The sequence below is a fragment of the Conger conger genome, chromosome 17 (genome assembly GCF_963514075.1).
Source record: "Conger conger chromosome 17, fConCon1.1, whole genome shotgun sequence".
NCBI lineage: Eukaryota > Metazoa > Chordata > Actinopteri > Anguilliformes > Congridae > Conger > Conger conger.
The window spans coordinates 23276862-23294158 of record NC_083776.1 but is presented as its reverse complement, the minus strand read 5'-3'; the positions used below and the strand labels follow the sequence as shown (position 1 = coordinate 23294158).

Sequence of the window (17297 nt, the reverse complement as noted above, 5' to 3'; positions counted from 1 at the left end):
ACACTCATTCCTAAGAAATATGTTGTATTCAAGCTCTCTCTTCTTCCTTTTTGTGTTTACTGAAGGATGAAGGTCACCGCACAGTGTAGCAGTGCACTTTAACAGCTACTGGATGTCTCATCCTGCTGCATTGTTCAGTCATAGTCAGCATGGCTTTAATAAAGTAAACCACAGTGCCGAGAGTGACTCATTCTTAGAGGAGTAGCACTCAGAAGAGGTGTTAAGAGCAGACGAACCTGCACTGACCCTTTGAAGAGTAGGGTTTTTTGGGGGAATTTTTGAAGTCAGCGTTCTAGAACTCCATTGCTGGAACACTGCAAAATACTGGACAATTAATGAGCGTGACATCAGCATTAGAATGTTCTGCTAAGAAGGTTCTAATCACTAATTTGTGATTAGAAGGCTCAAAGGCAACGAGACAATACGGAGTGAAAATATGGAGTGCAATATGGAGTGCTTTGCTTTGTTCTCAACAGATACAGCTACAGGTCACTTCTAGCGCTTGGAACTGTGCTTCTCTCTAGCATTTTCAGCGCACTTGTCCCTGGTTTTGCACTTTGTTGTAGGTCACTCTGGATAAGACCATCTGCCAAATGCCTGTAATCTAATGACAGGATTAATATAATTAGCGGGCTGCTTTTACGGCTGTATTTAATGACGTGTATCCCGCTTTTCGGGCTAATCCTGAGCGGTTTGGGAATGTGCTGGTTAATTCCGCTCAGCCTTGCAGAACCTGATCCGTGCTGCTCCTGCGTCATGCACTGGCGGTCAGCTCCTGCCCAATGCAGAACATACTCTTCTACTGCAACCCCGAGAACTGTGAATCTCTCATGAGTTCTCTCACACATGTACAGCGTTATATTTATATTTATAGCATCACATGCTTGATGTGATGTGTACCTGTCACTTAACCAGGGGTGATGTAACTGAAAATGACTGCATTGGATTGCTAGGAACACAGAGATTCTATTCACTTCACTAGTGGAATGGAGGAGAAAAATAGTTGTTCCTGCATTGTGGGATTCAACGTTATTGTTCTTAGGAACTACATTTCCCAGAAGCACTGGCTGCTGCTGGTGTGCTATGTTTCCTGAGTAGAAGTGCCGAAATTATGATGTGAGGATTTGATTACTATACACTAACGAGAATGCGCCGAGCAGGATTTCTGTCTATGGGAGTATGTGCTGTGCTGTGCTGTGCTGTGCTGGACTATCTGGATGTTCATGTTTAAGCGTGTTTCCCTTCTCAGCACAGATATTCTAATACATACTGCAGTGAGTCTCTTCCTCTCTAGCTGGAGATGACCTTTGACCCTCTCTCTCTCTCTCTCTCTCTCTCTGTGCAGAGGCTGACCTCCGTATTGGCCAGCTGATGTGGGGAGACAGCGGTGTGTACTTCTGCAAGGTGATCATCTCTGATGACGTCGAGGGCAAGAGCGAGGACAAAGTGGAGTTACTGGTGTTGGGTAAGTCTGAAGGGAATATGAACAATTCTTACAGCCAGTCCCCTCTGTTATTACATGAGCAGACTGGGGTTTAACACTCACTTTTTTCTCAAGTCAAATCTGTAGGTTCTATTTGTGTGTGTGTGTGTGTGTGTGTTTGTGTGTGTTTGTGTGTGTGTGTGTGTGTGTGTGTGTGTGTGTGTGAGTGTGTGTGTTGCTGATTAAGCGTCTTTATCCTAGAGAGCACCTACAAGCGTTGCCATGGTGGCGGCTGAGTGGCAGCCATGTTGAGATGTGGGCCTTTGATCCCCTGTGAGTGGGCCTATTGTTGGGGAGACTGTTTCTCAGGGAGTTTCTGGCCACAGAGCCCATTCCCTCACTGGGCCTGTGGGGCCTGCTGTCTGCTCAGCCACTAAGCACGCTGATATACTCACGCGGCTACACTGTGTGTTAAAGGTTCTCTTCAATAACACCAGCATTATTTCTTTCTCTCTTATTGTAGCTATGGCATGTCAGGTTAAGGCCAGGCTGCCAATTGTGCAAATTGTCCAATGCAAGTCACTACTTATGCTGTTCCCATAGAAACAGACATGTGGAAAGAGGTCCAGCAGAGGGGAATGAAGGAGAGGGGAAGAGGGAGAGAAAGCAAGATGGGGGGGGGGGGGCTTTGCTGTGTCTGTATTGAAGCAACAATATCAATGAATAATCTGTCCTTTTTTGTTCTGGCTGTGTTATACCAATGCTGAACTTCTTTAAGACATGTGCTCATAAATCAAGCATCAAGTTTCAGTTCACAGTGCATGCGATGAATGCCGGTAAGCCTGTTGTTAGCATGTTAACCGTGCATGTACCATAGACCAGCTTGTCATACAGGATGTTTTTCTTGTACATACAAAAGCTTTAATATATGTGCTTTCTCATTTTTAATTCCCTGACTCACCCTTCCAGCTCGGCTCATAAACAAAAATGCTTGTACGTGAGACAAAAAACTGTGTTGTTAAAATCCATATTCTGTTCCCAATAAAAGGTGTATGTGTGTGTATGAGAGAGGGAGAGAGGGAGAGAGAGAGAGAGGGGGGGGGGGAGGGAGTAGGGAAGAGGGGGATAAAACCATACTTTGTACAGGAAATGAAAGTAAGGACTACATTAGAACATGTGAGAGTCTGTGATGTAGATTCAGAGCTGCACCAGGCCTCACCCCTGGGCAGTAATGAGGGCGTAATTACACACAGGGAGGAGTAGACCGATGCAGAGATAGGGATGAGCTGTCTCTGCCGCTTTTGTTATGAGAAAGGGCCTTTATCACACTCTTACTGGAGACATGGAGTGTATGTGCAATCTGCTAGTTAGCCTTGCTGTAGCAACAGAGGAATGAGCTGCAGTTTATTTCACAGGGTAAAAGAAACAGAGACACAGAGAGTGAGTGGGAGTGGGAGTGAGACAGACAGTGAGAGAGGGAGTGGGAGTGAGACAGACAGTGGGAGAGGCAAGGCAAGCCTGAAGTCACACTCTCTCCTGTTCTTTTTGAGAAGGTGCCATTTTGAGTGACTGTCTGCCATGGCCAGTGATCCCAGCTGATCCCAGTGGAGACTGCTGTAGGAGTACAAGGATTTTCAGTTGTTCACTGGTTTTTGTTATAATAAAATAATAAAATTGTGACACTATGTGTGTGTGCGTGTATGTCCTTTCTATAGAGTGCGTAAACCCTCAGAAATATGGCACCCCAGCTAAAATTAGCCCTAGTGAAAACAGTTTGACCTCTGACCTGTGAGGTTAACCCTATATGTGTGGGAACGTATAGGTATAAAAACAGAGTGTTCAGTGTGTGAAACAGGCTCCAGAGAATGGCTGGCTGGCTGTACAGCAGGACATTAGTGGCTGAAGTTATCGCCACTCTGTCACGTGAAGATTAACACGGGAGAATTTACAGCACTTGTTAAAGATCGCAACCCAAGGCAAGCAATTAGCAGAAACTCCAAAAAGTGCTCTATGAAGTAAGCAAACTACAATTCAAAGCTTCTGAGTGTGGGTGTCTTATCTGCCTTCATTTTTATTAACGTGAGCTCATGGTTTGATTTGGGTATCATGCAGTCGCAGGTGTGAGTTATAAAATGCATGCTTTTGTCTCAACAGTCCTGCACTAGGAAGGATGCAGCCTGTTGAAGAAAATGTCCCATGCGCAGCACAAATGCACATTTCTGCTGCATCATTTAGGCTCTTTTAAACGATTAATCTCTCTTTTTGTGAAACATGCATTCCTCCTTAGCAGATTTGTAACAGGCTGTAACTACTCTTGTCTCAGGTTGACAGAAACCAGCTGCAGAATGAGTCGGTATTAACCCATTCTCAGACTATTCAACTACAGAGTGGTTTTCATGCTATGAAACTGTGTGCAGGAAAGTGGTCTTCAGTTCGTAGTCATCTGTATGCACTCTTGCTCTGTGCGAAAGGCATGTCATCATATCCTCGCTTAACCGACAGAAGAGCCAGAGACTAGATTTTCAGCACAATTCAAATGATACAATATTGGAATTTGGATATATATAATTTGAACATATCATATTGAATCTGGTTTATGGGTATATGTTGAGACCATGTTGAAAAGTATCCTGACTCAGAATCCCAAGTCGGGCATTTGTCTCCATGGTTCTTCTGTCCGTGTGGCCGTCTGCATGCAGCTGTGTCAGTCTGTCCACTTCTTCTCCTAAGCCTTGACCTCTGAACTCTAACCCCGCTGCCCTTAACACCTGTCCTGCCCTTTACCTCTGCTCTTGTCTTTCCAGGAATGACAGGTGTGCAGAACGATCTCCTGCCTGAGTTCGATGTAAAGATCATGGAAGGTATGGGTTTGTCCTCACCTGTCTCTCGCTCCCTCTTTCACTTCCTCCTGCTCTATCCCTATCTGCCCAGCTTCTAACTGCCATGCTCTATCCAGCCAATTGGAGGAGTCGCCCATCCCACAATTCTCATTTCTCTTTTGCGGAGGTGGAAAGTCCAAGGGTCAGAAAGTAAAAGTCTTGCCATGTAATTCTTCCACGCATGAAATCAGCCAGCTAATTTCACTGATTAATTCTAATTCTGGTTCAGGAATTGTGCTAATTCACAAATTCATGTGACTGGAACAAAATACTGTGCAGGACTTACTTTCTGGACTTGGATCTTCCCCCTCATGTTGCTTTACGGCCACACTAACTATGGATGTGATTACAGCAGTAACTCTGTGCGCTGGCGCACTTGTAGCACGGAAACATGCTGGGAATTTGATTAAAGCAGTAACTCAGTGAGGCTTTGTGTGTGTGACAGGGGCAGACACTGAAGGGGTCTGGTGAACGTTTCTATCTCGGCTAACGGAAAGGCTATCATTAGCCTTGTTGTTGTTGTGATTAATGGGTGGGTCCGTGTTAGAGTGCAGATAAAATCGGGCCCTTCCACTCGCAGTAGATAACCCTTTCCGGCAGCTTCCGAAAAGGAGGAGGAGGAGGAGGAATCGTGAGCACATTTATTGTCTGTGTTCTGCACAGTGGCCAAAACGGGGGGCTAAACTCCTCGCTTCTTTCTCCTACGTCTTACAAATGTCGGAGAAGCGTGACAGAACGGTTGCTTGAATTCGGACACTCTGCTGCTTGTTCGTATTAAAGTGAACATGAAAGGAACTTTGATCTTGGGCTGAGATGTCCCCCCACGCGTTCAGGCGCCTGTAAGACAGCCCTGTTATTAAGGCTCTGTGTGCGGCCCCTTTCACTGCTCCTGCTGCACTTTGGCCTCCATCTGACTCGCCTATCCAGAGTCGCTGCTCAGACCGTTCGTGTGCAGATGGTCCGTTTATAATACAGATGGATATTTCACTGAAGAACTCCAGGTAAGTACCTTTCTCTAGGGTACAGCAGTCATGTCCCAGTGTGTGATTTTTGGGATTAAATGTCCGAAGAGACTCACGCACGCTAACGCAGCAGCTCAAGGTGTAGAGTCAAAAAAAGGAGAAACTATGAAAGAATACGACGCTTTATATCATTATATCAAGAGTCTTATTCTTTCATAGTTATCCAACTGAGATTCCAAACCCACAGCCTTTGAGTTAAAAGCCCAGTTTCCTTACCATTATACTCCCCTGCCACCCCCTTCTCCCTCATATGAAAAACAGTGAGAGCGGTTGTTGTTGTCAGTGTCTATGAAAGAGCTCATCTCTTGGCAGTGTCTGTGAGAGGAGTCATTGTTTGCCACAGTCTGTCTGGACTGGTGATTATGCTGTATTACCTCAGGATGTACTCATGCTGTCTGTGGAGTGTTTTAAAGGAAATCCTGCTGTAAAATCCAGCTATGCCAGCTGGACCCGCTTGAAAATTGAGCCGGTCATAAAATTGCCCAGCTGGGTATGAGCTGGTCAACCAGCATGTCCAAGCTGGTCTAGTTGGGTATGAGCTGGTCAGCCAGCTAGTGCTGGTAGCTTGACTGAGCTGCTGGCTACGAGCTGTTTCAAAGCATAGCTTGAGCTGTTCAAACCATGTCAAGCTGGTAGCTGGTTGACCAGTTCAGACCAGCTCCCAGCTTAACATGGTTTGAATGGCTCAAGCTATGTTTTGAAACAGCTGGTAGCCACCAGATCAGTGTTTCAAAACTTAGCGTGAGCTGTTTTTTTAGCAGGGAATACATTTCCTGTTCCCAGCCCTACACAAACAGCACCCCCAGCTTTGCCTGGCCTGACCAGCCCCCGGCCTCAGTCTTCACCTTTGTCTATTTATATATTTTTTATATCCTGGACCCAGATCTCTCAGTCATCACTCCATAAACAGGCACATAGGAACGGGGCCTGCCATAGGGTTTTGGTGGCCCGAAACAAAAATGTTTGAATAGTGCTCCATAAAATAATTAAAACACTACTTGTGTGGCCCTGGGGTGGTTGTGGTTGTAAACAACAACATAGAGCAGTTATCTTCATTCCTGGTTTCTGTTGTCACTCTGCACTTAATTGATCAGTTAAAGCAGTCGGTTACCCAGTTAACTCGCCTCATTTTTTGGTCTGAATTGGTTGCTGATATTAAGGCAAAAAGAAAAACCTGAAGACCTTGTGGACGAAAGATGGAAGTTGTGTTCTGTGCTGTTCTCCATATCCCACAGGGTTGTGCTTGTGTTCACACATACCCTAATGGTCTTGTGTGTAGACATGTATGTTGCTTAGGTACACTCCTGCCATTGCCATTGACCAAAGCACTGGTCTCATAACTGGAGTTGATCCCTGGGCGCTGCACTGTGGCTGCCCACAGCTCCTACTAAGTAGCTAGAATAGGTCAAATGCAGAGGACGGATGACCCCACAGGATCAATATAAGTATAACTAAAATTTAAGCTTAACCTTAACTTAAATGATACAAACTGTCTCTCCCCTGCAGAGTGGGTGTTTGTGACCGTGGTGATCCTGGGCGGTTTCTGCTTCCTCCTGCTGGTGGGGATCTGCTGGTGCCAGTGCTGCCCCCACTCCTGCTGCTGCTACGTGCCCTGCTGCTGCTGCCCCGACACCTGCTGCTGCCCCCGCCACTGTGAGTACACCAGGGCCTATACCACTGAGTACAGCAGCGCCTATACCACCGAGTACACCAGCGCCTATACCACTATCAATACACCAGGGCCTACACCACAAACTATACCACTGTCAATACACCAGGGCCTATACCACTGAGTACGCCAGCGCCTATACCACTGTCAATACACCAGGGCCTACACCACAAACTATACCACTGTCAATACACCAGGGCCTATACCACTGAGTACACCAGCACCTATACCACTGAGTACACCAGCGCCTATACCACTGAGTACACTAGCACCTATACCACTGTGAGTACACCATTGCCTATACCACTGAGTACACCAGCGCTTATACCACTGAGTCCACCAGGGCCTATACCACTGAGTACACCAGCGCCTATACCACTGAATCCGCCAGGGCCTATACCACTGAGTACACCAGCGCCTATACCACTGTGAGTACACCAGGGCCTATACCACTGAGTAGACCAGCGCTTATACCACTGAGTCCACCAGGGTCTATACCACTGAGTACACCAGCGCCTATACCACTGAGTCCACCAGGGCCTATACCACTGAGTACACCAGCGCCTATACCACTGTGAGTACACCATGGCCTATACCACTGAGTACACCAGCGCTTGTACCACTGAGTCCACCGGGGCCTATACCACTGAGTACACCAGCGCCTATACCACTGTGAGTACACCAGGGCATATTACCACACTGTGTACTTTTTGTCTCTAGTTTGTGGGAATGTGCTTTCGTATATGCTGGCATCTATATATGTGCCAGGAGTTCACACTTTCTCTCTCACATACACACACTCTCACATACAGCCACACACACATGCCTATGCACATACTCTCATACATACATGCACGTACACAAAAACAACTGTATGTTTCTACTGTATATGTACACAAATGCACATTCTGTCATACAGTCATTCTGTCATGAGCACTTAGCACACTTAGCAGTGCTTTATGAGTAAGACGGCAGTCTTTCTTTTACTTCAGTGTATGAGGCAGGGAAGGCGGTGAAGGGAAGCCATTATCCTCCCATGGGCATGTACCCCCCATACTACATCCCCCAAGTTCCCACCATGGTGCCTGCTGCCCCCTCCACCATAATAGCAGCCCCCAAGATGACCCCCACTCCGCCCATGGAGAACAACATTGTAGGAGGTGAGTCCTGCTCCCCGCGGGTGAGCATCCATAAGCGCTCACGCCCAGAGGGTTACTACACATACCTGGGTCAAATAGGTCATTGTTTTGAATTCAAATGCTTTTCTACACTTTACTGAGCTTGTCTGGTGTATTGGAAATGAAGTGTAAACCCTGCCTGCTGGTCCAGTTGCACCAGGCAAAATCAATCAAGTGCAGAACTTTAATAAAATCCTAAACAATTATGTATGTGACCCAGGTCTGTTGCTACTTCATCAGATTTAGCTTGGAATGATAATACAGGCTGCAGGGGATTATGGGAATTATGGGAAACAGCAGTCCTTGCTCAAAAATTGCATTGTTTTTCACTTGAAGTATAGCTATATATACAGAATAGCATATAATTGCTTTCGCTTTGACACTGAAGTGTGTTTCAGAGTGATACCTGTCTGCTAGATTAGACGTCCACATTTATGAAGTCCATTCTCACAGATGACATGTCTATGTCTTCAGCTTGGGTGTTGTGTCCTAATACTCCATTCCTAAAAACAGTACAATAATAAGACTTTAACACAATGTGAACTAACCGTAACAGATAACATTGTTAAAAGAGTGTTGCTAAAACCTTAATTTCGACATGCTGTCATGTCATCCATGGTTTTGTATATATGCAAAAGCAGATAATGCATGGGTTTCGTGTCTTATCTGAGCATGTGTGTGAGACGGAACTCGCTATCTGTCCCCCCCAGTGCATGCTGGGTACCGACTCCCGGCCAATAAGGAACAGGACTCTATGAAGGTGGTGTGCCACGTAGAGAAGGAGCTTGCCCAGTTCGAGCCCGCCCACAGATCCTGCCACCAATGTAAGCCCCACAGATCCTTCTCACACCAAGTCAGCCATCAACGTGCGTGTTTGTATCTATGTGTGTATGGTGTGTGTGTGCATGTCTGTGTATATGGGTGTGTCTGTATCTGTGTGTGTGTGTATGTGTCTGTCTGTCTGTCTGTATCTGTGTGTGCGTGTTTGTGTCTGTGTGTGTCTGTATCTGTATGTGTGTGTCTGTCGGTCTGTATCTGTGTGTGCGTGTTTGTGTGTGTGTGTGTCTGTGTGTGTGTGTTTGTGTCTATGCGTGTGTGTGTGTGTGTGTGTGTGTGTGTGTATATGCGTGTTTGTGTATATATGTTTGTGTGTGTGTTTGTGTGTGTGTTTGTGTCTATGCATATGTGTGTATAATATACAGTGGTGTGAAAAATGTTTGCCCCCTTCCTGATTTCTTCTTTTTTTGCATGTTTGTCACACTTAAATGTTTCAGATCATCAAACAAATTTAAATATTAGTCAAAGACAACACAAGTAAACACAAAATGCAGTTTTGAAATGAAGGTTTTTATTATTAAGGGAGAAAAGAAATCCAAACCTACATGGCCCTGTGTGAAAAAGTGATTGCCCCCCCCCCCCCCCCGTTAAAACATAACTTCACTGTGGTTTATCAAACCTGAGTTCAATTTCTCTAGCCACACCCAGGCCTGATTACTGCCACACCTGTTCTCAATCAAGAAATCACTTAAATAGGACCTGCCTGACAAAGTGAAGTAGACCAAATTATCCTCAAAAGCTAGACATCATGCTGAGATTCAGGAACAAATGAGAAAGAAAGTAATTGAGATCTATCAGTCTGGAAAAGGTTATAAAGCCATTTCTAAAGCTTTGGGACTCCAGCGAACCACAGTGAGAGCCATTATCCACAAATGGCGAAAACATGGAACAGTGGTGAACCTTCCCAGGAGTGGCCGGCCGACCAAAATTACCCCAAGAGCGCAGCGACGACTCATCCAAGAGGTCACAAAAGACCCCACAACAACATCCAAAGAACTGCAGGCCTCACTTGCCTCAGTTAAGGTCAGTGTTCATGACTCCACCATAAGAAAGAGACTGGGCAAAAATGGCCTGCATGGCAGAGTTCCAAGACGAAAACCACTGCTGAGCAAAAAGAACATTAAGGCTCATCTCAATTTTGCCAGAAAACATCTTGATGTTCCCCAAGACTTTTGGGAAAGTACTCTGTGGTCTGACGAGACAAAAGTTGAACTTTTTGGAAGGTGTGTGTCCCATTACATCTGGTGTAAAAGTAACACATTTCAGAAAAAGAACATCATACCAACAGTAAAATATGGTGGTGGTAGTGTGATGGTGTGGGGCTGTTTTGCTGCTTCAGGACCTGGAAGACTTGCTGTGATAAATGGAACCATGAATTCTGCTGTCTACCAAAAAATCCTGAAGGAGAATGTCCGGCCATCTGTTCGTGACCTCAAGCTGAAACGAACTTGGGTTCTGCAGCAGGACAATGATCCAAAACACACCAGCAAGTCCACCTCTGAATGGCTGAAGAAAAACAAAATGAAGACTTTGGAGTGGCCTGGTCAAAGTCCTGACCTGAATCCTATTGAGATGCTGTGGCATGACCTTAAAAAGGCGGTTCATGCTCGAAAACCCTCCAATGTGGCTGAATTACAACAATTCTGCAAAGATGAGTGGGCCAAAATTCCTCCACAGCGCTGTAAGTGACTCAAACACTTCATTGCAGTTGTTGCTGCTAAGGGTGGCCCAACCAGTTATTAGGTTTAGGGGGCAATCACTTTTTCACACAGGGCCATGTAGGTTTGGATTTTTTTTCTCCCTTAATAATAAAAACCTTCATTTCAAAACTGCATTTTGCGTTTACTTGTGTTGTCTTTGACTAATATTTAAATGTGTTTGATCTGAAACATTTAAGTGTGACAAACATGCAAAAAAATAAGAAATCAGGAAGGGGGCAAACACTTTTTCACACCACTGTATATGTGTGTGTATATATATGCGTGTGTGTGCGTGTTTGTGTCTCTGTGTGTGTGGTGTGTGGACTGTTTGAATCCTGGAGTGAAATATGGCCTTCATTGGCAGTGCTCTCTGTCCCAGTGTCTACAGTCTGACCTTCATCTGTAAACACTGCTCTCACTGTAATTCCAGGCAACGCCATGGAGACACAGCAGTTGAGTCTTAGTCCAGACATCCAATCATTTACTCTCCCTCTGTCTCCACCTGCTCAGTGCTTTTACATAACGTGCTGAAGAATGGTCTTCACTTTTTAACACGTTTAAAAATACATACTAGCCTTTGCTTTAAATTCCAAAGTGAAAGAGGGTAATGTGAGAACTAGTGCATGTTCCATAGCTCATTTCACTGGTCCTGGCTGACCTTACCTGACAATGGTTCAGTTTCGCAGACAGATTAAGCCTTAATTCAATTTTGAATGGAGAATTTCCATACAAAATTTAGTTTAATCCAGGACTAAGCTTAATCTGTGTTTGTGAAACTGGTCCATTAGGTTTTTGGGGTCATGTCACTTACCACAGGTAAGAGGGTACTCTCTCTCGGCAAAGGATCTAACAGAGGGTAGGGGGGGTGGTCTGTCCTGCGGCAGACGCTGGGGGGTGTAGCCAATGTTAAGGGTGACGCCGGCGGTCAGTTGACCTGGTCTCCACGGCGACGGCGTGTCTCCGCAGCCAGCAGTATGTCGGAGCTGAGCTCGCTCCACGAGGGCGACTTGGACTTCCGGCAGACCTACCGCCAGGTCCAGAGGAAAGCCATGCCCGCCATCTCTGACCACGACGGCCCACTGGACGACCTGCGCACCGCCTCCACCTCCCACACCCGCCGCTCCACCCGCCACCCTCACCGAGGCAGCCGAGAGGATGAGCCGCAGAGCAGGTACGGGAGGGTCGAACAGGGCCCTTATCTACAGAGTCTGCCTGTCTGTTAGTGGAACATGAAAATAAGTCAAAATAAAAGTCACATTCATTCCTTTGTTATTAATCACCTCCAGTTATTAATGACCTTCCACATTTATAACAGTTAAAGATGTCTGCCCATCATATCTGTGTGTGCTGGCTGCATGTGTGTGTGCTGGCTGCATTTGTGTGTGTGTGTGTGTGCGTGTGTGTGCTGACTGCATGTGTGTGTGTGTGTCTGTGTGCTGGCCATGTGTGTGTGTGAGAGCTGGCTGTGTATGTGTCTGTGTGCTGGCTGTGTGTTTGTGTGTGTGTTGTGGTTCTGACGGTGTGTGTGTGTGAGTGTGTGTGTGTGTGTGTGTTGTGGTTCTGACGGTGTGTGTGTGTGTGCGTGTGTATGTGTTGTGGTTCTGACGGTGTGTGTGTGTGTGTGTGTGTGAGTGTGTGTGTGTGTGTTGTGGTTCTGACGGTGTGTGTGTGTGTGTGTGTTGTGGTTCTGACGGTGTGTGTATGTGTTGTGGTTCTGACGGTGTGTGTGTGTGTGTTGTGGTTCTGACGGTGTGTGTGTGCTGGTGTGTAGGTGGAACTCGCGCTCAGAGCACCTGCAGAGGAAGGTGTTCCGGGCGAACAGCCACACGGGCTCTCTGGACGAGCTGGAGGAGTTTGCTCACACGTACCACCAGCGGGGGCGGCGGGGGGAGTTTCGGGACGGCAGGCGGGACTACGAGCTGGAGCTGCAGGAGCGCGAGCACACCCCCCCGTTCCGGGACGGGCCCCCCGAGGCCTGGCTGGAGCACCAGCAGCCCGAACCCTACAGGAAGGAGCGGGGTCGGGAGCGGGAGCGGGAGCGGGACTGGGGCCGGCCCCCTCCCTCGCCCCGGAAGCGTCGCGACACGGGCGAAAGCGAGCGTGCGGCCCGGGGGGGCCCCGCCTACGACGACGCCTTCCTCAACAGCGTCCTGGAGCGCAAGGCCCGGGGCCGCGGCGGCCGGGGGGGCGAGGAGGACAGTTTCCATAGCGACACACCCTCCAAGGCCAGCTCCAAGAAGAGCAGCGACTGCTACCTCAGCAGGTCGCCTAGCAACCGGCCCGAGGAGGAGGACCCGCTGCCCCCCTACTGCGAATTGGAGGCTGAGCGGTATCGCACCGCCGAGCCTGTGCCCCGCCCCTTCTGCTACACCCGCCCAAACCAGAGTGTGTCCCACACTCTGCCAGAGCACAGGGACGAACACGGGAAGCCCCGGAAAGTGGTGAGTTACCTGTAGAAGAGTTAGGCCAAGAGTTACCTGTATAAGAGTTAGGCCAAGAGGTACCTGTATAAGAGTTAGGCCAAGGGTTACCTGTACAAGAATTAGGCCAAGAGTTACCTGTATAAGAGTTAGGCCAAGAGTTACCTGTATAAGAGTTAGGCCAAGGGTTACCTGTACAAGAATTAGGCCAAGAGTTACCTGTATAAGAGTTAGGCCAAGAGTTACCTGTACAAGAGTTAGGCCAAGGGCTACCTGTATAAGAATTAGGCCAAGGGTTACCTGTACAAGAATTAGGCCAAGGGTTACCTGTACAAGAGTTAGGCCAAGAGTTACCTGTACAAGAGTTAGGCCAAGAGTTACAACGGCTCCGCTTCTGTAAAAGCGAATTGCAGAGGACATGTTATGATCTACAGTGGACAGAACAGCCACAAGAAACCATAGAATAACCGACTTCTAATGTGGAGAATACAAATCAATAAGAAGATTGTTTCTGATCAAATAAGCTGGACTTATTACCAGTTTGAGTTGTGTTCATATTCCTTGAGCAAGCTTTAAGATGATTTAAGTGCCGATTTGAAAATGTTATATTTTGGTTTGTCATTGTATTAATTATGCGCCTTCGTTAAAATGTTTTGTTGATTTTTATTTATAAATGCATTTTAATATATAAGGAGGGAAAGAAAATTGAACATTAAACCAATCAAAAATCTATTTAAACTAAATCACTTTACTAAAATGTGTTGCAGCTGGATGCAAAACAATATTTAATGTAGTTTCTCTTTAAGTGTTTCTCTTTTTAATGAATGGATGCTTTTTCATTAAAATATAATTTAGTGTTAATCACATTCTGAGTGAGACTCATGTCAGTGTGTAATCCTGGTCTCAGGTTAGTGACCTCACTCACAGAGCTCACTAACTGCACATGATTGCATGATTGCTATGGATTATCACAGGCAGACCTGACTAACCGATCACATGCTGCATGATTGCCATGGTTTCTCACTCTGTCTCCCAGGCAGACCCGACTAACAGAAGACGAGCTGAATGATGGCCGGGTTGCTGTGGTGCACTTTACTAACATGGCTTCTGGTGTTTTTTTAACAGAACACTCTCCTAAGCAGAGATTCTCTCATAGTGTGAACTTCGGAGAACAGGAGACCCACGTTGGCTCTGCCAGTCACAGAGCGTACTGGACATGCAGGAAGTATCAATCAATCAACAAGCAGACTGCTCAGGCATTATTAATCAATCAACAAAGTGAAGAAGCACTACATATGAATTTACAAACTGACTGGACAGACATAATGCATCAGTCAATGAGCCTATGGACAATGAAGCCATGGTTTTTAGGGACAATGTACTTCCTTGTTCAGGAGAGTATATGAACCTCTCTGTGATCCTGCCTTATCAGTGTCTCCTTAAGACCACTACTGTTACACATCCGCAGCTTGAGATCTGTTTACAGTATTCCTACCTAGAATTCCTTGTCCTGCGGGAGGTGGACAGTGTGATGGGTAATGTAGTCTAGTGCCAAAAGTTATAGCGTCCAAGTGGTCCAATTTCAAAACACATTAAAAAGTATGTGTGGTTTTGTGCCTGAAGACAGAAAAGTGTGTATGAGTGTGGCTTTGCGTCTGAAGACAGAAAAGTGTGTATGAGTGTAGCTTTGCGTCTGAAGACATAAAAGTGTGTATGAGTGTGGCTTTGCATCTGAAGACAGAAAAGTGTGTATGAGTGTGGCTTTGCGTCAGCAGACAGTTTGGTGACTAATATTGACCTGTTAGCCAGGTCACTGCTCTTTCATAAAATTTTAATCATTACAGTCATGCGCACAATGTCATCCCTGCCACTTGGTGTGTGCCTGGTCTTGTTTTAGGGCAGAGAGGTTGCCTGAAGTGTGCTTCCCCACCCTGTACCCCAAACCCCCCAGAGCCTGCCACAGGGCTGTGGATAAAGATGCTCTTCAGCTGAGTGAATGCCACCCTGCCTACTTCTGCACCCTGTAACCCTGCAACCCTGTAACCCGGCAACGCTGACCGCATGAGAGCCAGCCGCACAGTGTCAGTCATTCTCGGTGATGTGCCTGCATGACCCCTTCAGACTCCTCCCACTGTTCACCTATTTCAGCCAACCCAGGAGAGGATCAGGAAATGGCTCTGTCTCAAACTGCAGAAATGCTGCCTTCTTAGAAAGGCATCGACTGCCATCCTATTCGAAAGCAGAAAACGTATGCCTTCTCAGGTGCCTTTATTTGGACAATTTTGAGGGCAGCATGCGTGTATCCTTCACCGGGTAGGATATCCTGGTCAGTCTTTGTGATTACATCAGGCTTCTTACTGTAAAAATAGTAATGTGGCTGAAAACAGTGGCGGATTTTGCACAGACCTGTAAAATAGCTCATCCACAAGTCCAAGTATACAGCGAGCTTGATATTTTGTTCCAATTATATATTTTTTAAACTACATTTTAATTGCTTAACATACTGAAATCCTGTGAGCTTTCCATGAACTTGGCAGCTAAACTGCTTGTAATCACGTCACTTTGACTCTGACGTTTTCCTGCCTTCAAAGTGCGTCTGACATTAGTGCTGCCTAAGCACTTCCAAACACTCCTTTGAAGGACAGTGACTAATCAGGCATCAAGGCAACAAGGCATCAAGGCCACAGCCTTCAGTTTGAGACACAGCCTCTTATTTGTGCAGGATACGGGGACAAATGAGAAGGGCCCCCTTTAGCTCTGCCCCTGATCCAACCTTCAGTAAATTACATCACATAACATTACCTTTCATCTAGGCATTTAGCAGAGACCCTTCTCCAGACCGAATAACACAATTACATCCAGCATGTTCACACAATCCATTCATATTGTTGGATGTTTTTAATGAAGTACTGTGACCAGCACAGCTGCAGCTCTCCAGCTGGGTAATGAACCCATAACCTTTGTAATACAAGCCCCATTTCCAGATCATTCTACTACCCAATCAACTCAGCCCCCCCTTCTTTTTCACGCCTCCCTGTGCCCTGCTAACCCTACTGTGGACACAACAGAAATCTTTTTAATCCAGTGTTAGTACTGCACATTCTGATTCAGATCCTTCAATGGCCTGGCCCTGGTACAGTATAAGTATATTCCCATTCTGTGTTTGTTTTATCCATTATTGCGCAAGGGATGTTGAGTCACCAAGCGGAACATTTGTTTGACTGTAATTTTTTCACTCTTCTTGCTGTATTTTACTTTTTTTACTGTCCTCCTTGTTTTGGTTTTGATATAAACATCGTCTCCTCTACAAAGTCATGTGTTACTGTCTGTGACTTAATTGAATGTGTGTGTGTGTGTGTGTGTGTGTGTTTGTGTGTTTATGTATGTGTGCATTAGATAACATTAGATAAGGCTGAATAAACCTGTGTTTTTAAATCTCTCTTCTTATCAGAATAAACTGCTGTACATACACCAATGCACACTTCACTCCAAACACACCAAGTCCACCACTCATGCCCATATACAGACCCATTAACTCAATACCTATTAACAGTATACACACACTAATTTTCCACACCCCCAAACTTTAGACACAACAACTTCATATAGACTAATTAACGCAGCGTATGCATACATGAACAGTGTACACAAACTCAATATCGGGTGGAAAATCCAGGTTCGGAAAGTTTGTCTTCCTCAGTATTTAGTTTCAATCATCTTCTTTTTGCTAATTAGCACAATTCCTCTGTCAAACTTATTTGTGAAATCCACTGGCTGCGTTCATGTAGTCTTACATACAGTATGTGTTGCTGCTGAGCTGAGTGCAGGTTGGTCAGGAGCATGAGCAGCAGTACAGGGTCAGGTAATGGGAAGCAAAAAGAAATAGTATCTGTAAATGGCATGTGGGAGTGAGAGATTTGTCATTTGAAGCCTGTCTGACTTCGTCCTCCTCTTGTGTCACTTCCTCTGTAATTCCCTCTTCCTCCAGGTGATTCCGGCAAGCACTGGTCTGAGCACCAACAGGAATGTGTGTGTGTGTGTGTGTGTGTGTGTGTGTGTGCGCGCATGTGCGTGTGCGTGCATGGGTGCGTACAATACTCTAGAATGTAAACCGTTGAGTATAGCACCTGGATACATGTTCTGCATTCATGAACATGCAGATTATGATA

At 46.1% G+C, this 17297-nt stretch overlaps 1 protein-coding gene across 2 annotated transcripts in view; it reads left to right on the top strand.

The window, feature by feature from the left end:
• Positions 1 to 16443, top strand: part of LOC133116181 (immunoglobulin-like domain-containing receptor 2) — a 24128-nt gene extending 7685 nt beyond the window's left edge. Inside the window, exons 3-10 of one of the 2 annotated variants that reach the window (XM_061225475.1) lie at positions 1346 to 1465; positions 4228 to 4284; positions 6831 to 6977; positions 7986 to 8153; positions 8882 to 8995; positions 11675 to 11879; positions 12480 to 13149; positions 14254 to 16443. In XM_061225475.1, coding sequence (XP_061081459.1) covers positions 1346 to 1465; positions 4228 to 4284; positions 6831 to 6977; positions 7986 to 8153; positions 8882 to 8995; positions 11675 to 11879; positions 12480 to 13149; positions 14254 to 14289 — 1517 coding nt within the window. In that variant the 3' untranslated portion in view covers positions 14290 to 16443. The remainder of the gene's footprint in view (positions 1 to 1345; positions 1466 to 4227; positions 4285 to 6830; positions 6978 to 7985; positions 8154 to 8881; positions 8996 to 11674; positions 11880 to 12479; positions 13150 to 14253) is intronic. The other variant, XM_061225476.1, reaches the window with a different exon arrangement.
• The last annotated feature ends 854 nt before the right edge of the window (positions 16444 to 17297 follow it).